This window comes from Ictidomys tridecemlineatus, chromosome 13 (assembly GCF_052094955.1).
Source record: "Ictidomys tridecemlineatus isolate mIctTri1 chromosome 13, mIctTri1.hap1, whole genome shotgun sequence".
NCBI lineage: Eukaryota > Metazoa > Chordata > Mammalia > Rodentia > Sciuridae > Ictidomys > Ictidomys tridecemlineatus.
Window position 1 is genome coordinate 45,680,048 of NC_135489.1, and position 23,136 is coordinate 45,703,183.

The 23,136-nt window shown below is 41.8% G+C and overlaps 1 protein-coding gene across 8 annotated transcripts in view; it reads right to left on the bottom strand.

Moving 5' to 3' along the window:
• Lama3 (laminin subunit alpha 3) overlaps window positions 1-23,136 on the bottom strand; it is a 240,987-nt gene that overhangs the window by 74,558 nt on the left and 143,293 nt on the right. For 7 of the 8 annotated variants that reach the window (XR_013429632.1, XR_013429633.1, XM_078030246.1 and 4 more), the window contains 7 exons: window positions 22,912-23,123; window positions 21,749-21,953; window positions 10,718-10,862; window positions 9,931-10,071; window positions 8,240-8,401; window positions 5,389-5,487; window positions 2,851-2,934 (listed from right to left, as the gene is read on the bottom strand). Coding sequence is in view for 6 of the 8 variants with exons in the window: in XM_078030246.1 (XP_077886372.1) it covers window positions 2,851-2,934; window positions 5,389-5,487; window positions 8,240-8,401; window positions 9,931-10,071; window positions 10,718-10,862; window positions 21,749-21,953; window positions 22,912-23,123 (1,048 nt within the window). In the remaining 2 variants the exon portion in view is untranslated. Of the gene's footprint in view, window positions 1-2,182; window positions 2,246-2,850; window positions 2,935-5,388; window positions 5,488-8,239; window positions 8,402-9,930; window positions 10,072-10,717; window positions 10,863-21,748; window positions 21,954-22,911; window positions 23,124-23,136 lie in introns of all 8 variants that reach the window. The other variant, XM_078030251.1, reaches the window with a different exon arrangement.

Sequence of the window (23,136 nt, forward strand, 5' to 3'; positions counted from 1 at the left end):
TATATATACACACATATATGAATGAATATTTATATATATATATACATATATATATGAACACACACACACACACACACACACACACATGAATGTCTTCATTTTTCCTTCTTTTTTGAAGGACATTTTGCTGGATACATAATTCTTTATTGATGATGTGTTTCTTTCAGCACTTTGAACATGTTTGCCATTGCCTTCCGATGAGTTAGCTATTTATCTTATTGAGGACCATTTGAATGTGATGAATCACTACTCTCAAGGTTTTCTGTCTCTGTCTTTCAGCATCTTCACTGTGGTATGTCTCTGTGTGGATCTCTGGCATTAGTCCTATGCGGAGATTTATTGAGCTTTTTGGATGTATGTATTAATGATTTCAACAAACTGGGGGAAGTTTTCAACAATTACTCCTTCAAATATTTTTTTCTTTCCCTTTTGCTCTCCCCTCTCTTTCTCGTATCCCCATTTTGCACGTGTTCATACACTGGACGGTATCCATCGTTGTTTAAAGTCTGTTTATTTTTCCTCATTCTTTTTCTCAGATTGAATAATCTTACTTGACCCTCTTTAATTTTGCTGATTTTTTCCTTCTGCACGATTACATTTGTTTCTGAGCCTTTGTCTTCGTCAACCTGGCCTAACATACAAAGTAGCATGCACGGGGGTGACTTAAACACAAGGAATTGATTTCCTCACAGTTCGGGAGGCTGGAAGCTGTGGATCAAGGTGCTGGCTGGGCTGCTTTGGCACCTGGTGAGGCTCTCTTCTTGGCTTGCAGGTGATTATCTTCTCACTGGGTCACATGGGGGAAAGAGTGAGCTTGCTGGTGTCTCTTCTTAGGAGGACACTAATCCTACTAGAGCGTCACCTTTTTATCTCATTTAACCTTAATTACTGCCTTACTCCAAACACAGCCACACTGGAGGTTAGGGCCTCAACAGAAGGCACAAGGACATGATTCAGTCCACAGCAACCCTTTCTAGTGAATTCTTCATTTTGATTACTAAATTCTTCAACTCCAGAAATTCTTTCTTATAATTTCTATTTCTTCTTTTATATTCTCTGTTTGTGGGATATTGTTTTCAGATTTTCTTTTACTTTTTTAGACACGGTGTCTTTTAGTTCTTTGAGCATGTTTAAATGCTGATTTAAAGTCTTTCTCCATGAGTCGAATGTCTTTGTCTTCCTCAGTAAAAGTGTTATTTATCGCTTTTCCATTAACTCCCCTTTTTATGGACTATATTTTCTTGTTTCTTCACATATCCCCAATTTTTTGCTGAAAGCTGGACATTTAAAATAATATAATGTGGCAGCTCTGGAAATCCTATTTGCTCCACTCCCTAGGATTTATTATTATTATTATTTGTTTGTTTTATGAACTAATCCTGTAAAGTCTCTATTTCTTGTAAATGACCACTAAAGTCTCTGCTTTATTAGCCTGATGATCAGCTAATAATCCGCAGAGATTTTCTTAAATGGCTGGAGTCAAAAAGCCTCCTAATCTTTGCAAAGTGGTTTTGTGCACATATTGGAGAACCCCTTTGACTCTCAACCAGGCTGATAATAACTCTACCTTAGCCTTCACTTCCTGCTTTCATAGTCCCTCAAGGTCAGCCAGAAGTGAGAACTATAGGGCCTGCTTAGGTTTTTCCTCTGTGTGTTCACATACCTGAATGTTTACACAGCCCTGAGCAAGTACAGCCTCCCACATCCCCAGTTTATGTTGGAGCTTTTCAAAGCCCCTATGGACATCTCATTCCTAGGCATTTTTATTTTAAGCTTTGTGATTACCTTACTGATTGCCCCAACCACTTCAGGTAGTAATAAAGTAAGAGTAAAACTGCCTCTGAATGTTTTCGATAACATTTCTAGGGGGAAAGCTCTAATCATGTCAAATAAAGACAATGTTCTACAAATGTACCTGTACAGAAATGTTGAAATATGCCTGAGTTCAAGGAGCTCAAAAAAATGTCATCTTGAGGTATTGAACATATACTTAATAATATAAATGGAACAATATTTTTAAGGAATAGTTATGATCAAGTAGATGTAATAAAATATTTAATGATCTGGTGAGGCTTTATTTGACTATTATTTTTATTTCTCTTGATGTAAGACATTTTCAGGGCTTTTCTACCCATCCACACCAGGTCCCAAGCACTAAGGGAGACTTAAGAATGAGACTTACACATGAGGGAGCTATGTTGTAGCCTTTACAAGCTCACAGGGTTTATAAAACAAGATTAATTAACTGTGAAATGAGAGAGAGAGAGTGTGTTAAAGGGCCATAAAGGTGGTACACACAAAGCAATGTGAACATCAAATAAATTATATTTTAAACTATATGAATTATATTTTATATAATTTTGTGTCTTGAGTATATAAACTTATATCTACATAAACAAAAATTTATGAACATAGAGTATACATAAATAAATGTAAATAATAAAGAAATAACAAAATCTATGTTATATACATTATATTTTATATGATTTGTATTTTGAATATATATAAACTGTATCTACACAAACATAACTTAGATGCTAAAATTCTTAAATAAAAAATTATGATTGGCTGAAATAATTAGAACACAAACCAAACAGGATTATTAAGAACCATTGAATAGGCACCGAGCTCAGTGGTGCACACCTGTAATTCCAGTGGCTCAAAAGCCTGAGGCAGGAGTTCAAAGCCAGCCCCAGCAAAAGTGAGGTGCTAAGCAACTCATTGAGACTCTGTCTCTAAAATACAAAATAGACCTAGGATGTGGCTCAGTGTTTGAGTGCCCCTGAGTTCAATCCCTGGTACCCCCTGCCTCACCAAAAAAGAGCCATTGAATAGGTGCTTTTCCTTTACCTCAACCATCTGCACTCTCCCATGATACAGTCGATCTGGCCGGGGGTCACTTGACTCCTCATGGATGATGGACATGTGCTGACCCTGTTGAAAGAAATACATGAAAGTACCAGTCCTTGGTTAGGATGTTTCAAGATTTACAATTTATGTAAAAACAAATATCTATGGATCTACATTATTTGAAAAGCTCGACTCTAAAACGTAGCTCAGGTAAAAGGATTAACAACATGGAAACAGAATAACAGCTAATACAGTGATTTTCACATGTAGAAAATTAAGAAAATTGGCTTAACTGAAAAATGACTTAAAAAGATGGAGACAATTTTTTAAAAAGTATCCTGCTTTGCAGTAAATGCATGTGGTGCTGTTTTCATCACTGCTTATAGTGCCAGATTGTGGTAGCAGGAAAGTGCTTTTGTGAGTGGGTGACTGGAGTGGGAGGGAGAAAGCAAGGGTTGGCAGAGCCCAGCTGTGAAGCTTGCCTAGGCCTGGAACCACACAGCTGGTGCGTGGAGGGAGGAATTAGCTTGTAGCCTTTGTCCTGTGGGATCCAGCCTTGCTCACTCTCAGCCTTCACCCCTGAGCCATTACACTGGCTCTTAGGGGGCTTTTAATAGAGCAGAATGGGATGATGGGCACCTCCCATCAGCAACCCTACCTCAAGCACACACACAGAATAGCCAACTGTGCTGTGGGACCTCCAAATCTGAAGGCGTTCCATTCATGAGGACTGGGGTTTCAGAAAGAAGAGAATTATCTAGAATCAAATCATTTAAAGCCTTAATCTAAGAAACATGCCCGAAAGGCTCTTAATTATAGTGGTTTAGAACAAAGCAGGGGAGTAAATGTTTCATGAGCCTAAACCATTTTCCAAGTTTAAAGGTAAAATTAAGGAGAAATTTTGGTCATTACCTCTCAGTGAGTTCCAACCGTTTGCATAATCAACTCCGGCACTAAAAATAAATACACTGATAGCCTGAGCTGAGATGCCCTACAAAACCATGAAACCGAAACACATCATGCTGTAATAATATTTTTATTGGGTAGCTATTTCTCCTTAGGCTATAACTTGAAAATCTTTCCTACTTTATTTTCAAGATGACCTGCAAAGGTTCCTTGGGGTTTTTGAAACATTTCAATATATTTGCTTATGACAATAAATAAAACATACCATGCCCGAACATAAATATCTACCAAGCATGGGAAGCTCTCAGCTGAGCTATGTGAAACTTGCCAGTCCCTGTTGATAGTGACTGACATGAGAAAACCCTTCAGGAAGTTGCAGTTGCATTGAATTTAATCAGGAGCATATAAACCAGAGATGATGTATTAAGAACTGTGTAATGTTTTGAACGACCAACAATAAAAAAAAGATAATAAATGTTAATTTTTTTAGCTGTCATATCTAGAGGAATTCATCACACAGCAATAGATAACTAATATCAAGCATATCAAGCCCAGAAGTTGGGAGAGACACGCTAAACAAAGTCCATCAATCTATCCTTCATTTGATATGTCTGTCATTACATTGTCAACACAATGATAAGCTAAAAATATGTTTCTCGTGTACTGTATATCTTGAACTCCTAATAAACCATTTATCAATGATTTTTTTAAATGCATGGAAAAAAAAAAGGAAATGAGGCCACCTTCAGGCTATGGAACCCGATATCTGCATTTGAAATACCATCCTACAACGTAGAGGATGCAAAGTAGGATATGACATCACCCTGCCTCAAGGAATTTTCCAGATTGCAGGTCTCAATTGTGAACCAGGCACATAGAGTGTGGATGCTACTTCCACCAAAGCCAAAGTAGCCCCCCACTATCTATATCAAGTTAACTTCATAGCATATCAGTAAGCACTCTCCCTACCCTTCCTGGTTTGTTTTTAATAATTCACACCCACTGACAAGACAGCCAAGTCAGGCTGGTCTCCCTTGAGCACTGCCTCCCACCCTGCTCTGCCCCATACACCTGGGTTTCCCTGAGTTCTTTCTCTTGGAGAGGCATTTCTCCTCTTGTATCCATTCTTAAGGACTTGGCTCAAAAGGAATCTGTTCCATGAAGCCCTCTGCAGGCCTCTCAGCCTAGATAACTTCCACCTGGACTCAGCCTCCAGCTCCAATACAGCTTGTTTATTCTTAAACATTTACTGCTCCGTGGATTAAATCATTTGCCAATTTATCCAGTTCCCCCCTTTTTAGAGGACAGAGTTACTCATCCTTTACAGAGCCCAGCAGTGCATGTGACAAGAGCTCAAAAACATTAATGAAACTAAATCAAAAGACAGAAGCACAAAAATATACAACATGAAACAGTTACTTGTGAGAAACAGGGTTGAAACACAGTTAAATGCTTTGGGGGTAGGGGGTGCCATTTGGTCAGAGGATACAGAATCCTTTTCTGTTTCTCTGATACATTGGAAAACAACTGTATCCAAACTTTTTGTAGGCCACACATCAAGATGTCCTCAATTTAGCTCAGCACAAACTGCAACCACTGTTTCTGCTACTTGAGTTGTGTTCTGATACCTACAGTGAGCTGCACATCTGGCTTTTTTTCCAGAAGAACCATGTCACCAGGTAAGCCAAATGACTTGACTTGATAAGTGAGGAAGCCACCATATGAAGAAACCTAGAATGAAGTAACAGCATAGTGTTAAAAGAGATGATGCCAATATTAACCCACGTATAAGGCCCTTGACATCAGGAAAAATATACAACCAAGAATGGCATCTAGAGAGTGGGATTAGGGATGATATTTTATACATATACATATATATATATATATATATATATATATATATATATATATATATATACATATGTATATATAGATGTATGTGTGTATATATATATATTTATACATATATATATATTTTTTCAATTGTAGTTGGATACAATAATTATTCATTTTTATGTGGTGCTGAGGACAGAATCAGCACCTCACACATGCTAGGCGAGTGTTGTACTGCTGAGCCACAACCCCAGCTCTGGGGATGATATTTTAACCTTCTACTGAACACCATTTTTTATATCATTTAAACTGTCTAGCATGAACATGATTGAGTTTTTTTTTTTTTTAAGAGAGTGAGAGAGGAGAGAGAGAGAGAGAGAGAGAGAGAGAGAGAGAGAGAGAGAGAGAGAATTTTTAATATTTACTTTTTAGTTCTCGGCAGACACAACATCTTTGTTGGTATGTGGTGCTGAGGATCGAACCTGGGCTGCACGCATGCCAGGTGAGCGCACTACCACTTGAGCCACATCCCCAGCCCATGATTGAGTTTTATAAGTGAGAAGAGACTCTTTTTAAAGAAAAATAATAGTCGACACAAATCTTTTTTTTTTCCTAGATGACTACGAAATCAAAATATTTATTTAATCTACAGCAATTCTAGGAAATCTAGGCCACTGGTTTCTTATTTAACCAAGAGACTTGGATAATATCTATCAGTCACAATGTGAACCTCTAAAAATAAATTTTTAAAAAGTACCCTGAAAACAGATGGTGAATATTTTCCAAGTTATTATGAATTATACTAGGTACAGATGACATGATCAACAACTGTGTTAGGGACATGAACTGTCTTGGTGCTGGGTAAGCAGTATGTACATGGTGGCAATGAAACAGTGAATGGTTGTAGTTCTCTGACAGTCACTTCACTTTGTGCTGATGCTTCTGACCTTGAAGTAAACACCAATCAAGAAGGAAGGATGGGAATCAGAGGCAACGTCACTTCAGCTTAACAGAACAAAATATTTAGGAAAATGCAAACAACAGAAAGCAGGGGAGAAATAGGGCTTTTTGGAGATCTCAATCCACAGGAGTTTTCCCTAGGATCTATGGTTTGACAAAGCCTCACAGAGTTGTGTTCTGAGAGTTGGGAGGTATTCCAATGACATCTTGAATCACCTTACTGAGATTAAGTATTGCCTTTCTGATGGGCTAAGGTGGTTTTAAAATTAAGTGCACAAATTCTTTGAGACTCCTCTCTCTAGGAAGTGAAACTTAATTCCCTCCCCCTTGAGTGTGGCCTGGACTTAGTGACTCAATTCTAAGGAGTTAATGATCATAATAAGGCAGAAGTGGGACTATGTCCTTTCTAAGATTAGGTTATAAAGAACTGAGGCTTCAGTCTTGAGTTCTATCATATATTTTCTTTGTGTGTCTGTCTGTCTCATCACCTGCTCTAGGGAAAGCCAGCTGCCATGTAATGGAAACTCTCAAGTAACCTACAGAGGGTCTCATGTCACGAGGAACGGAGGCCTCCGGCCAACAGCCAGCAAGGAACAGAAGCCGTGCTAACAACCATGTGAATAAACTTGGAAATGAATCCTTCAGTCCCAGATGACTGCAGCCCTGGCTAACACCTGGACCACAATCTCAGAAGAGACCCTGGGCCATCATGTCCTAGGTCCTTAATCCACAGAAACCATGCAATATAATTGTTGCTTTTAAGCTGCCAAGTGTTGGTGTTGTGTGTTACACAGTAAGGGGTAACCAACACATAGGCCAACCACAGAGAAGTGAGGAGCAATACTGAATGAAGGAGAAGTGGGTCACACAAGAGAAGCAACATTTCATACTCAAGACATGAAATCCTTAGTCCTTTAACTGGAAGACAGAATTAGAAACCCTAGACCAACAAGATCCTAATATTAAGTTATTCTTAATGTGAGATGATCACCTCACCTGGGCTGGGTCCTGTGAAATCCACCCCTTCTCAAAGTTTCTACCCTTGCAAAGCTTGAAGCAATATCACCAGGTGATGTATCCACATGGGGCCTGCATTTCTGTCCTCATAAAATAAGCAGAGTTGGCCAGGCTGTGGAATCATAATTTATGCAGCAAAGGAATAACAGCTCATTTATAAGCTCCCCAAGGATCATGTAACTAAATGCACATGATTCTGCTTATGAAGTTGAGCTGCCACGGTTTCTGCACTTCTTTTAATAAGCTTCTGAGTCACTTCTCAGCTTTTGTTTTCCTGCAAAGGAGCCTTTCTTCTGCTCTAAAACAAAGAATCTTCAGCACTGGTATTTAAAGATGTACCTGTCCTATGTGCAACAGATATTATTTAAATAGTTATATCTTTCCCTGAAGGAAAAATCCTTTGACAGTAAGTAAAAAATAGAGGGAAAAAATGTGCATTATGATTTCCTTTGCTTGGGAGCTTGTGCATGCAGGTCACAAGAGGCACTTTGCCCCTTACATAGGGTCTTCTTCATGATTGATTGACCTTATTTCTAAAATTTATATATTTATCGGGTTATTTCTTAACCTGAACTTCTTCCTGATGTTTCCTTCCAGACCCCCAGTAGATGATGGTCATGCAGAGATAGAGGAGGCCCATAGAGGGCTCAGAAGAACATCAGGCCATTGTTACCTTGTCCCCCAGGTAAGATGGAGGCGCGATCCAAGATGCACTGTGCACTGTTGAGGGAAGCTCCTGGAGATCTGCCACGACACTGTTGCTACCTGGGTTGAATGAAACAGGGACATCCACTCGATCTGCTGTCTCCAGGTGCCATCCCATCATATCCACAAACTGGAACACAAAAGCAGGGCATGGAAATGTGAGGCTGTGACCTCTTGGGGAATGGCTGCATTACGTGTCATAGAAGGAGCCACAGGATAGCCACCTAGCTCCAGAGGCTTCCTTTATGTGTCCCCTCTTTTTAATTTTTATTTTTTTATTTTATACACTGAGCTATACCCGCACTCAAGTGTCTGACCATGAGCTTGCCCTCCCTAAGACTCTGACGTTGGAGCCCTCACCCACCACTGCTCCCATCAGACTCATTGTGACTAGGAGTTCTCGGAGGGCAGTGATCATGCATATGCAGGACTTATCCTTGTATCCCAGCACACATCCTAAGTTCTTGACATTTAGTATTTGGTCAATGAATGTTTGAATCATAAATAATAAGTATATGAATAATAATTAGAACTATGGGCACATTTAATAGGCAAGTTCTATGGAGAGAAATGTGTTGCTGTCATTATTTCTTTGCCAATGGGTCATCAAAATGAAATATTTTCCTGGTCACAAAAGAAGCTGGTTCCATTTTGAGAGAAGCAAATAGAAAGAATTGACAAGGCATAGATTAGAAAAAATGCCTTCTGCTTCCCTGGGGGGTAAGGAGAGAAGACCAGGGCAGATTTACAAACTAATTTTTTTTCCAATTATAAGTCTGTACTCCTTTGTAGGAGGCAAGCAGTAAAATATATAGAATAATCTTCCTTTAAATCTTTGTTGGATATAAGACATTACTCACGCAAAGCAAGCAAGCATGATGCTATTGGTTCATGGAAAAATGGAAAACAACAGAAGTTGTTTTATGAAGTTAATTTAGAAAGTGGTCAAAGAAAAGATGTGATAAAATAGGTGAGAAGGAAAGTAAAACAGGAAGAAGAAGAAAAGAGAAAGGAAAATAAGAAGAAAAGATAAAGGAAGGATGTGATGTTATACTGTCATGAAATATATCTATTTGGTCTTTGTTCCTGGTTCCTGGCATGTTGCTCCTAAAAGTCATAATTTTTCAAGTGGTAGGGAGTGATTGGATCATCTTGACACTTCCAAAGGTATGAAACAAAATAAAACTTTTCCCTTCTTACATTGATTATCTTGGGTATTTTGTTTCAGTATTAAAAAGCTAATTAATACAACAAACTCCATCCATTTTGTAAGTATTTACAATGCATCTATTATATCCTAGATCCTGCTGTAGCCTCTGAGGATGTATCAAGGAATTCACATTCTAATGGTGGAGGAAGCAAGATAACAAATTTTTCTAATTAAATGCATGATATATCAGCGATTGATAAAAGCTATGGAGAAAATAAGGGTAAGAACATAGAGAGTAACAGGGAATGGTGAGCATGTGACATTTGATCAGAGACCTGATACTTTGGGAAATCATCCTAGGAACATGATCGGTGAAGGCCAAAAAAACAGCAAGTACAGCATTCTCACCAATCAATAAGCAAAAAGTTCCACAACACCTCACACTAATTTATTTCTTTTTTTCATTCAGAAGTACTAAATAAAAACCCAAAGACTAATTCTTTGCATACCTTAGCTCTTTGCTTATGTGTACTGTGACAACTACTGGTCACTCCAAAACAGAAGCAGCTGGTGCAACCCTTGGGATTGGCTGGATCCAGATAGAAGAATCCTTCTCGACACATGTTACATTCTGTACCTTCCACATTTGCCTGTTGACAGGAAACAAGAGGAACATCATTCCTTCTAAAGGTTCCCTGATTGCAATCAGCTGCTTGCACAAATTAAATACCAACACGAGATGTTAGAATGTGGATGTTAACAAAATACTCAGAGATATGTCATCACTAAGGTGTCACAGCACTTTGGTTAAACTTCTATAAAATGTGCAAATGGAAGAGAGAATTCATAAGATGCCCCTTCATATCCTGAAGGTAGAGAAATGGCACTACAAGGACCCACAGCATGGTGACGCCAATTCACCCCCCTCACCACCACGTGGACACAATTGCCCATTGATGTGGGGAACATCCATGGATGCAGAGAAGATGTCTTAGGAGGCAGGAGACAGGGACAGGCTTTGGGAACCTATGAACCTCTTGACATTGCAGACAGAAATTTGCGATGATTTTTCTGGAGAGCGTGTACCCATCATCAGATGCTCAAAGGTGTCTGTGGCCTCTCCAAAGGATGAGGGAGGTCTCCTTTCTATTTCCATGAAGTGAGACCATAAAAAGCTACACAAACTATGGAACTCTATTATGGGTCAGTCTCATTTCTCCCATTTTTATATGCTGAGTCAACATGGAGAACTTTTCCTGGCTCTGGGCATCCCTGGCATCGTGCCGACTGTCTTACCTTGCAGAGGCAAGCCCCAGTCCCCGGGTCACACACTCCTGGCTCAGTCCCATCTCTGTTGCAATTGCAGGGAACACACTCAGGAAAATGGTAGAACCCAGAAGTACACTGGTCACACTGCCGCCCGGTGATCCTGGGCTTGCACCTGTACCCAAAGTGAACGAAAATGAAATTCCTCACCATCTTTTTACGCACCATCCTAAAGGGTCCACCTGCCCTGTGCAGAGCCGTTGCTGTATGAAGTTAGTAACATAGACAAAATCACTGCCCACGGAGTGCTTATCTGTAAAGCAGAGCAGAGAGGAGCAGACAAAAGGCACCATTGATTTTGCAAAGCGCATTGTGGAAATTTGGCTGGACAGGTTTTCCGTCAGAGTGGATATACCATTGTACTAAAAACAACATTGAAAAGCTGCCAGTTTCTTTGGTGAGTGGTTGGTTGATCTGAAATTCTTCCAGGATGCCAATGCTCAAGCTGTTGACGTACTCATGTTCTACTTTAACAACTGTCAGAAAAACATGATGGGGTGAGGAGGTGCTTTTTAAAAAATCGTTCATAGACTTCTGTAAGAGGCAAGATAAAGTTATCATAACAGTGATTCTTTCAATTTGGCGTGTCCTTTGAGTTTTCTTTATATATAAAAAAATGTGCTTGGTGAATTCAGCAAAAACAAAACAACAAAATAGTTGGTGGCTGGGCTCTGAAGTGCTCTCTCTGCATTTTTGTCCTGAGAAATGGGATTCTGGCAGGTGCTTCAGCTGGGGAACCATTTTCCTTCTCAACTTCTCTCGAGATACATGGCTAATGTTCAGTTGGTGTCCCATGAGAGGATGGTTGGAGCATGAGATCTGGGACAAGTAGCTGCTTATTACCAATGTCCAGGGAATGACTGTAAAATTCCAATTCTCTCCCATACGTGAGGATTGTGGCTGCTATCTCACTGCCACGTTCTCCTCCAGCTTTACCATATAAGGGAAACACCAAGGGCTAGGCACCCTCCCTTAGAATTTTCTTCCTTCTTGGCCCATCATTGTCGCTGGTAACTGGCACATTAATATTAGCTGGGCATCTGTGTTGGCAAGGAAGGAGAGTGGTATGCTTAGTAGAGAGAACTCCTCTGAGTCCAAATGGGGATGCTAAAGGAAGCTCCTACCCTCCATCCCCCACTTAGTGTTCTGGGTCTGAAAAAGGCCGACCACAAAAGCTTTGCTATTTGCTGTACTATAGGAACATTTGAATGTGACCAGGAGAAACCAAGAGGTGCTGCTGCTTGTATGGTGTTTCTGGTGCCTCCAGTTCTGCCTCCTGTGGACTTAACTAGAAGGGTTTCTCCAGTGACACACAGGGAGAAGGCTGTCTCGTGGGTCTCTGCTGTGATCTGCCTTGTCCCAACCTGCTACGGAAAAGGCATACACAGTGCTGGTTTTCTTGTTGTCACACTGTTCATACTGAGTGGCCTCAGAGCAGTCCTTTGGCCCTGAGTGTCTTGACCATGTTGTTTTTAGTCCCTGTGACCCTTAATTTTAAAGCAAAGGCCAGTTGGCAAAGCACGTTGGCTGGGTAGTGGTAGAGGGAACCGTCCCTCAACCAAGTAAGGTCCTGAGGGGACCACCTGCTGGTAAGCTGTCATCACTGCCATGATGAGCCCAACTATTGTTTATGACCCTGTTTTCCCTTCTTTGTACCTAGACACACACAATCCCTGATGTTGGATATTACTATGTGAATAAAGCAAGGATCCGTGCCTCTTGTTTAAAAAAAAGAAAAGCAGAGCAGAGCAGAGAGGAGCAGTCAAAAGGCACTTACAGAAGGCAGGCAGGTGAAGATGATCACAGGGTGGTGCCCCCTGGGTCAGGCTTGGTGCTGGAGGTGCAAGGACAGACATGAGCACCAAGCTTGGAGGGCCCCCACAGACAGCCTGTGAGTGGAAATGAGAACAATACACACACAGAAAATCCAAACAAGGTTCAGAGGCTCCAACCCAGGAGCATAACAAGTCTCCCTGGGGAAGATCACTCCTGGGCTGAGCCTTAATGGTCAGTGTTGCAGGGTAGCAGGGTGAGGCAGGTGCTCCAGACCAATGGGAAGGGGAGAAGGCCTGGGGGAGACCACACAGTGTATGCAGGGAGCACAAGTGTGTTGCTGCTGGGCCAGAAGCTGGAGAAGGGAATGCTGGACCGTGAGTCTGCCGAGGTGGGTGGGAGCTCAGTCATGCCAAGGAGGGGCACAGCATAGTACTAAGGCTTCTGCCCTGAAGGCAGACTGGTTCTAATCCAGATGTGACATATGATATATATATAGTCTTTGCAAGTTATTGAACAATTGCTGTGAAGAAGAAATTCATGCAAAATATGAAGAGGAGGAAAGGGTGTGGTTGGACTTTCCTGAAGGATGGAATTGGAGAGATGGATTCTAGCAGAAGGCTGTTGGGTCAGAAGAGAAGTAAGGGGGCTGACCTCAGGCAGAGACATTGAGGATAGACGAGGGATGAAATCCTAAGCTATTTTGGGGTGAGATTGTTGGGACTTGTAATGTTATGAATGAGAGAAGAAGAAACAGGAAAAGGCAAAGAGAATTCCCAAGTTTTCAGCTTGGTATTGGAATGGATCCTGGGGCCCTGGTTGGGTGAGGGAGAAGGATCAAGGGCACAAGCTGAGCAGGGAGGAGGATGGTCAGGTCAGGCATTGGGGGAAGATCAGAAGGCAGGGACCTGTAAGTGCCAAAGTTCATCAGAAAGTTCTACAGGGAGCTCCAAGTCATCCATCATCCATTGGCAGCACATGCAAATAATGCACAGGGTAGACAAGCAAAGGGGAAGCAGGGGAGAAGACCAGTGCCCTGTAAATAGAGCCCGAGGAGCCCACCATGTGGGGCAGGGAGAGGAAGCAGTGCTGCAGTATGAGTCTCCCTTAGCTCAGTAGCTCCCTGTGTTCTGCAGCTAAGCTCCACTGCCTCTGGCAATATCTGCTTATAACTAGATAAAGCATTTTGTACTCAATTAAGAATATAAACTTGGAACCAGGCAACCTAGGTTTGAATTCCAACTCTACTGCTTCCTGGATATGGGACTTCAAATAGATTCATCTGAACACAATTCATGTTTTCTCATCTATAAAAATGGAGATATTAATGCCTGCTTCATGGGACTGTTGTGAGCATTACACAAGATGACATATGCAAAGCCCTTAAAACCATACCCTGCATATACACAGTATCGATATGATTATTCTTGTGATGACATTGGCAATGGAGACCAGATATGCGCCCTTTATCCACCTGGTGCACCTGCAAAGACTAAATCAGCTTTACCTGCAAGACCTGTTGACAGGTCAAATGTCAGGTCAGTTCTTCCAGCTCCATCATTCCTCTAACCCCCTTTCCTACCTGATACTGCAGAAACTCTCTCGTAAGGAAGACAGTAACCTCAAAACTACACCCAGAGCAATCTAGGTATAAAGTGGGAACCATACCAAGGGCCAAGTAGGAAAGTGTGTAAATGTTCTTCTCCAAGGGACCATGCAGTTCAGTGGATTGTGGGAGGGGTTTAGGGGTCCTTCTGGGAAGCTGGATAAGCTACTGGCCATCTTGTCAGAGAAGTCCTTATAACACACACACACACACACACACACACACACACACACACACAAATACACTTTGCATTCACTACCAGAAGGTTCCTGGGTCCCAGGTTGATCAGACCTATTCTCTTATGAATCTCAGACTAAATGCAATCAGATGGTTCAACAGAAAAATTACAGATGATGTCCTGTTTCTGGAGAGACACTGTGTGTTGAACACAAGAACTCTGGCAGCCTAGAGATAGAAAAAGAAGACAAATGACCCTCCCAAGTAAACAGCAACAGAACAAGGAACCATATATTAGAAGAGGGACTTTGGAGGTGACCTGACAGAAGCTAAGTGAACCCTACTTCTTTTGGTCTGGAAGTGAAGAAAAAGACACCATGCACCAAGGAATAGTATTGCCATGAAGTGTCATGAACTGGACATCTTGTCCCAAGGTTTGGTACATTTCTTTAGCAAACATGCTGAGCTTCTAGCCCCAAGGGTACACTAACTAAATCCTGGTACCAATTAAACAACTCAAACACTAACTGCCTTTGGTCATATACTAGATGTGATTGAGTGTCCCTAAGTGAGTGACCTGTGCCTGGATCTTGAAGATAAGGACATACAGAGGGAAATCTGTTTTTTATGTGTTTACTCTTCTGGAAAAGAAAGAAACAGGAGTACGATATAGTGGCTGTGGAAGCTGTCTGTGCAGGCAAGGCAGAAGTGACACAAAATCATTCTCTATCTGTCTATTTATTTCAGCATGAAATAAATGATGAGCCGATGTGATAAATTGGAGAGTGGGATGTGAGGGTTTGTGACAGTTGGTCATAAAGGACCCAGCTCTGAGCCTCACTCAGTATCTAAGTGGCAGCTGAGATTGTAAGGGGGGCGGAATGCAAAATGAGGAGCAGTGATTCGAGTAGTGGCCTTGGAACTGGTCCTGGATAGCCCAGTTGGTGCTGCTGAGAGGCCAGGGACAGGAAGACTATAAAATCTACATTCCTGAATAATGCAACGTTTAGATCACTGACTTAGGAATCCTATACAAAAATAAGCAACCCAAGGAATTTCTGGTGGTGCCATGACAACAGGGAAGAAAAAGGAAACTTCCTGTTTAAAGTCTGGCTGAACACTTTTTTAAAATGTCCTAATGTCAGTCTGACCTCACACATTTCCCCAGGGAGACTCTTTGCTACCCAAGGAGCTGCCTGAACTAAAAAAGCCAGAAGATTCCATTAGTTGCTGCTGCCTGAAGGTGCAGAACAGCAGCTCTGGGGATGCAGATCAACGGAGTCATCTCCAAGGCGATGGGCTCCCGGCCAAACATTATGTAACAACATCTGCGTATGCGTGGGTGTTTGCAGCATTTCATAGAAAACCAGGCCCAGATGTGTCGGGGTGAACTCCATCCTTCTGTTATTAAGTACTGCAGGTTCCTTTATATTATCTAACACCAAACTCCAGTTTAAATCTTATTCATTTATTCATTCAAGGATCATAGAAGTATTCTGCATACACATCTCTGTGTCAGGGGACATGGGAAGGAGGGGACAGAGTTGAGTAAGTTAGCCCTGACTTTGGCACATTTTCACCAAGGATGGAGAACCTAGAGCCGTGGAGAGTTCAGTAACTCTGTGAGATTGGATGACTAAGCATTAGACTTACTGAAGGCATAATGATGAGGTTATCTTCACAGACCTATAGAAGGCTTCCCACCTTGTTTGAGTTTGTTATTTTAACACAAAAATCATTGAAGGACAAGTATAATTTGAGGGTAGCAGAAGAGGAAGACAGAGGCATTTTATAACTGGAGAACTGAATATATGCAAAAAGTATTTGGAGAAAGTGAGAAACGGGGAAGAAGGGAGGCTGAAGTTAGTTTAGGCGAGGCCCAGATTACCATGGAAAGTTGACCTTTAGGCTATTAGACAATGGTCAGTTCAGCCAACAGTGATGTCATCAAAGGATGCCACACAGAATCCTGAGACTTCACAGCATCTTGCACACGTTATGGCACTGACCATACCACACTGCCATTTTTTATTAGTGCAGGTTCCTCCAGCACACCATAGACAGGTATGCCTTCCACACGAAGCACAGGGCCCAAAATGGAGTATGAGATACACTTTGGCTAATAATATATGTTCAAGTTGGAATTTAATGCAAGAATAAAAATAAAATGGAATTTAATGCAAGAATAAAACCAAACATACACAATTGGGATAGCCATTATGGAAAACAGTTTGGAGGCTTGCCAAGAAATTAAAAATGGAACTATGTGATCTAGCAATCCCAGTGCTGGGTATATAACCAAAAGAAATGAAATTAGTATGTCAAAGAGACTTTTTCTGCACCCCAATGTTCACGTCAGCACTATTCACAACAGCCTAGATATGGAATCAACCCAAGGATCCATCAGTGGGTGAATAGATAAAGAAAATGTGGTATATATACACAACAGGATACTGTTCAGATATTTAAAAAGATGCGATTCTGTCATATGCAATAACACGGAGAGATGATGAATGATAAAGAAATGATAAAAAATTTTTAGATAATTTTTAGGGTAATTACCCTGATGTGATCATTATACATGAATTGAAAGATCAAATTGTGCTCTTAAGTATGTACATTATTATATAATGTACATATTATATGTCAATAAAAAATTAAAAATAGACACTGAAAGCAAAAAAATCACACATCAACAAGATAATTTATAAATATAGGTATTTATCAACATTGTCTCAAGTTTTATAGGCTAAAGGTACCATGGTTTAGTGACAAAATTAAGGGGCCAGAATTAACTAGGATTAAAATCTTAGTAAAATTGTGCATTTAGCATATTCCGCTTATATTTAAGAGGAGCCAGAAAAGAGTAGCAGAAACAGGGACAGCCATGGAAAGAAGGGGGATAATGTATTCCTTGTCAGATGTTGACACTTGACTAGCTGTGGGGAAAGTGGACTATTCTAAGACAATACTCAGATTTCAGGCTTTGAGGACTAGGAAGAAGCTATTGTCATTAAGTAGAATTTCCTTTTTTTTTTTTTTTAAATCCAAAAGGTAAAATGGCTTTAAAGCCATGACAATGACACAAGTGTCAAATATAGGGTCAGAGTTGAAGAATCTGAGAGTTCAAGTTCCTCCAAATAAACTTTCATTATACATGTGAAAAGAGAGGAACCCAAGGAGTTTAGGAGACTTGTCCAAGGCTACCTAATAAAGCCAGTAAGTGAATCCAGGCTGGACTGATTTGCCATGAAGATGGGATAAAAGAGTCATCAAGATCAGGACTGGAATGTGGATTGAGGGCTCATGAAGGAGTGGGGGTGACTGAAGACAGGGGCATGGATGGGATCTCAGGGGAACAAAGCACAGGGGAAGAAAGGCAGGTAACCGTGACCTTGGCCAATAACAACAACAGCTAATACTGGGTGTTCAGCATGGGTCAGGCACTGTTCTACAAATAGAAGGGTGGCATAGGACACTGAATGCTCTAAATACCTTTAGGGTAGGTAACTCGAGTATCCTTATCTCACAGAAGAAGAACTAAAGCAGAGAGCAGAGATGTGGTTTGACGGGGGTCACCCAGAAGCCGGATGCAGCCTCCTGCAACTGCACCCCACCCAGCGTCTTGATCTGAGGGCAGAGGGAGAAACCAGAGTGGGTGAAACAGTCATAAATGGATGATTCAAGAGAAAAGAGGAGATGCCATTGTTGCAGAAGATGAAGAACGACAGCGGGAGTGTGGTGAGAACTTTGAGCCCCATCTTTGAGCCCTACCAGGGCCCAGTGCTGATCCTTCCTTCTTCCTTTTATTCTATGAGGTTCACCTGAGGACCCGCCTCTCCACACTGTCAGGCCTGGCCAGAAGCACATCTGTCTCAAGAATTCCTGTGTGGCCCTTCCTAGGATTCTACTCATCTCATACCAATGTTTGGTAAATCTGTGAGGACTGGCTAGGGTGCGTGAAAAGGCATGTGGGACACCTGGCTTAAGTGGAAGCCTGGAAGTACTGCCTCCTTGAGTCCATCTTTTCTTCCTTTTTTCCCCATGGTGCTGGGGATTGAACCTAGGTCCTTGTGTATGTGAGGCAACCTCTCTACCAACTGAGCTATATCCTCAGCCCTTTAATCCATCTTAAAGTAACTTGAAAGGGGTCATCATCAGGAAGATTTGCTACAGCATCAATTCCCAGCTTCTTGTATCTATCACCAGTTGGCAAAATCTTCTGAGGATATCCTAGCCCTTTTGTGTGTCCAAAGATTTGATGGCATACATCTTCCACTATTAAAAGGAGGTATAAAAATACTTTTTCTTTGCTGTTATAATTGATTAAATATTATGCATGTATATGCATTTGTGTTACTATAAAAATGGAATTTTGATCAATCTAAGCATCTTTTTTTAAATGTATTTTTTTAGTTGTTCACGGACACAATACTTTTATTTATTTGTTTGTTTATTTTTATGTGATATTGGGGATCGAACCCAGTGCCTCATGCATGCTAGGCAAGCACTCTACCACTGAGCCACAACTCCAGCCCAGGTTAAAGCATCCTTATGATCTTGTTCTAACAAGGTGGGCCAAAATAAGTCATTTTGGTATTTACACGATACAATTATTACAATATTGCCTTGATTCAATTAGACTTTGAAGAAGAAACAGGATCAGAATTTAAATGATTTTATCAAACTTCATGTTAGGAAACTGAGGCCCGGGAAGGCAAAGTGACTTGCCTAAAGTCCTCCTAGGACATCTGTGACAAAGGCAGGTTGAGAACTCAGTTTTAAGGTTCCAGCTGAATTTATTCCCAGTTATCTCTAAAAATTACAATATCACTTTTAACAAAGATTGAGTATTGTGGATTGCTAGAATTATTTTTGCAATTCATTTTAAAGTAGATTAATATCTGTAACAGTTTAATTTTCTTTTAGTGAGTATGATAAGCTTTAAAATCTTCAAGCTGGTAAATACAATTTAAAAATTCAATTTTTGAGCTTTTTAATTTGTGAAAATCTATACTACTGCAAGAGCATTGGGAATAATTGGGAAATGATGTGTTTTTCTTTTTGTTGCAAATGCCAGATATCTCTGATCATTCTTTTACACGAGCTTTAGGTCTCTCTAAACATATTCTTCATTTACATCAGGAAATTTTCAGGAGGGCAAGTAATTTTTCCTCCACTGTTTTATAAAGAAATAATCTTTTAAGCAATCAAAAGCTTTTTCAGCATTAACACTGGAACTATCATGGGAAATTTGTGTAATTGGCCCTACTGCAACACACTGAAATTTTACATTTGTTTGTTTGTTTTTTAATCATCTGTCCAGGACCCTTTAGGATAAATCCACTTTGATCATGGTAGATATGTAATCCCATTATGTGACTTCAGTCTCTTTGGCAATGTCAAAGTAAACAATTTCACAGTTGGTTTAAGTGTGACATGGGTTAATAAGGTCCCATTTCTGTTGATGTTACTGAGTGTGGGCAGAACAATATGAGGTAGCAATCTTCTAGTCTATTAAACTATCATTGGCTGGGGAGGGTTTATTAAAAGTTCTTCAAATATTTTTTTTTGTATAGTAGTGTGGCAAATCCATTCATCATCTCCTGCTGCCTTAACTGATTTTTTTTTTTAAATAAAGCACTGTCCTCTTCACCCCCAATCCCAGGGCAGCAGTATTGAGAACTGAGTGAGATTTCTGTTTGCAGCAACTGTTCCCTTTTAAAACCCTCTCCCCACTAGTTCTCCTGTTTTTCTTCTTCCTGAAAACTGCTGCTCCATCCCTTTCTTGGTTCCTTTGCTTCCTGTGATTAAGCAAAGGTATCCTCCCCAGGGCCATACGTGGTTGTGGAGTGACTGGGTTGACGCAGGGAGGACTCACACCTGGATCACGGAATGATCCGTGACTCAGGTTTCCTCTCAGCTTCCTTACAAGGCCCGAGCAGCCTAAAGAAGTTGGCAGCCTGTGGCAACAGTTAAAAGGTTCTTTCTTTAGGAAAAGTCAACATTGCTGCAATAGAAAGTTGAATTGTGTCCCCTCCAAAGATGCGTCCAAGGTCTACTCCTGGTACCTGAGATGGTGATTTTATTTGGAAATAAGGTCTTTGAAGATGCAATCGAGATGCAGTTATTCTGAAGGAAGGTGGGTCCTAAGCCAATACAACTGAAGTTCTTATAGGAAAGCAAGAGACAGACATGTACACAGAGTAGAGCTCTATTTGAGACAGAGGCACAGAGAGAATAGCATGTGGTGACAGGGGAGACTGAAGTGATACAGCAACAAGAAAAGGAACTCTGATTGCTAGAAATACCAGAAGCTAAGACGAAAGGCCTGGAACAGATCCTCCCTCAGAGGCTCAGAAGGAACCAACTCTGCTAACATTCTTGATTACAGACTTCTACTCTTCAACACTGTGAGAGTAAATTGCTATCGTTTTAAGCCATCCAGTCTGTGTTCTGTTGTTACAGCAGCCACAGGAAACTAATACAGCTACCCACAAGCTGTCACTGAGATCTGCCACCAGCAGCTACAAACCCTCCTGGTTCTCACACCCAAATCCACATGTTTGGAGTTACTGGATGGATGGTGAAGCTTATGTCTTTTCCTACTTAGCCATGCTGGCATGGACCCTGGAAGCTCTGGCGTTATTTTCTTTCCATACAACCCCTGACCTAATTCTTACCAGCCTCTTCTAGCAGACTGGATTCTATTCTTCATCCTGTAGCCACTGTCCAGCACTGTTGAGATAAGGTTCGTCACCTGGGATTGTGTGACACCCATCTCTACCTTCTAATGCAGAGCCTGGCCCACTGAGCATTAAGTCTCTTAGCTTCTGCATGAACAGAAGTTTGCCACCATTTCTTAGCTATTGTGTATGGGGCTGTATAGGTGTCCCCAAAGGTAGCCACCTCCCAGCTTTTCTCCCTCCCGCTCCCAACCAAGCCCTGCTGAAGAGGCCTCAGCTTCTAAGCGCAAACAATCGTCCAAGGAGTTCAGACTTTGTGTCTTGCATTGTTCATGATAATGCTGCCAGCTAATGCTAGAATGAGGGTTGGAACGTAAACCAAAATACAAATAGAGAGGTGCTCATCACACAGAATCACAACACAAGGCACTTATAACTCCATCATATATACATAGTGCTTCCCCACCTTTTATACCATGGTCCCCACAGAGCACAACCCTGCAGTGACAGCATGCTAGAGTAAATGGGCAAGGCTGCTTCTGGGTGATCCAGCATCCAGGTTCTGCCTGGTTACCCCAAGCCTGCAGAGACCTATCAATCTGCCCACTGTAATCCTATCTGGTGGGGGATGCTCCATCCTGAGGTCAACATAGAGCACTCCTTGAACAGGTGGGGAAATGGGAAATAATAATGACCAGTAAGTGGACAGATGGTGGCTTACCTTCCATGACAGCACTGATACAGTAGTATATAGCTCACCTGCACTGTCCACTGTCCTTATCGCAATCTGGGGCAGCAGCCCCAATGATGCCCCTCTTAGAGCAGTTGCAGCCTTGGCAACCGGCTAGGGGGTGGAAGCTGAAGGAATGCAGCTCGCAGGCCTCACACTGGGGTCTGACAGTGCGGGGAGGGCAGAGGCACTGCCCGGTCACCTCTTCACAAAGCCGCCTGCCACAGTTGCACTCTGGCCAGGGGATAGAGAGATGTGGTATTAGGATTAGGCACTGCCCGACCTCCAGCTGGACTGCACCAACTGCCAGGATTTCCAGAAGTTTCTAAGGGACTCAGAATTGTTTTTCCTCCCATTCATTAAGAAATCATTGACCTCAGTGGATCTGAAAGTCCCCATTTCTTGGGGCCAAAACCAACATACCAAATATTCCTGGCAGATACAGTGTGTGGATCCTGAATGAGGCATAGCTGGACTAACTGGTTCCAAGCTAGATCCTCCAAGGAGCCCACCAAACTGCTGTCATGTGCTGTTCTTTTATAGAACTGCTGTTCATCAGAAAGTTCTAGAAATAAGCAAGTAGGGGCTGCTCACAGGCTCCCAGATGCAGCTCCATGGCCTCCCAGTGCACTGCAGGCCCAGAGGCCAAGGTCAGGGCCAATGGATGCAGCTATATCATTTCTTGCTTATTTAGGGAAAGGCTGGTCTCTGTAGGGTGCATTGCCACCACATGACATAGGTGACCTATGCCTCAGATCACAAATGGTTCTTAGACAAAAGCTCAAGGGTTTCTCATCCTGCAAGTAGCACCTAGTCATAGGTATGACCCTGGTTCTCCTATCTCAAGTGAGTTTCAATTAGGCCATAAAAACTGAAGGGGCTTCTACAAGGAAGGGATTTAGCTGCCCAAGATTCTGACATATAAGTCTGTAGTCAGCTGCTTGCCAAGTGCATAGGTCACATGGCATGGGGATCACCAATATTTGTCTTCTAGAACTTGCTACTCACTGTGGCCCAGGGGAATGGGAATCAGATGGGTGCCTACTGCAAGTGCAGAGTCTCAGGCCCAGGTTTGCATTTCATAAACCCTTGAGGTGAGTCTCTGGCACAGTGGTATTTGAGAAGCCCTTCCCTGGATGAGCATCCCCTGGGAACCAGAGAAGGCCTTGGAGGTCTGGAGTCGCTCACTTACGCTTGCATTGTGGGAATCCATAGTGGCCAGTTGCACAGCGGGTACACTGCCGCCCGATGATGTTGGGCCTGCACGGGCACTGCCCGCCCTCAGGATTGCAGTGGTGGCTGATGGCCCCAGCAGGGTCACATTCACAAGGCAGAGCGCCATTATGGTAAAAGGCCACCAAGGACCTGGCAGAATTCTTACAGAATCTGGAGGCTGTCTGGGGACTGAGAAAACAGA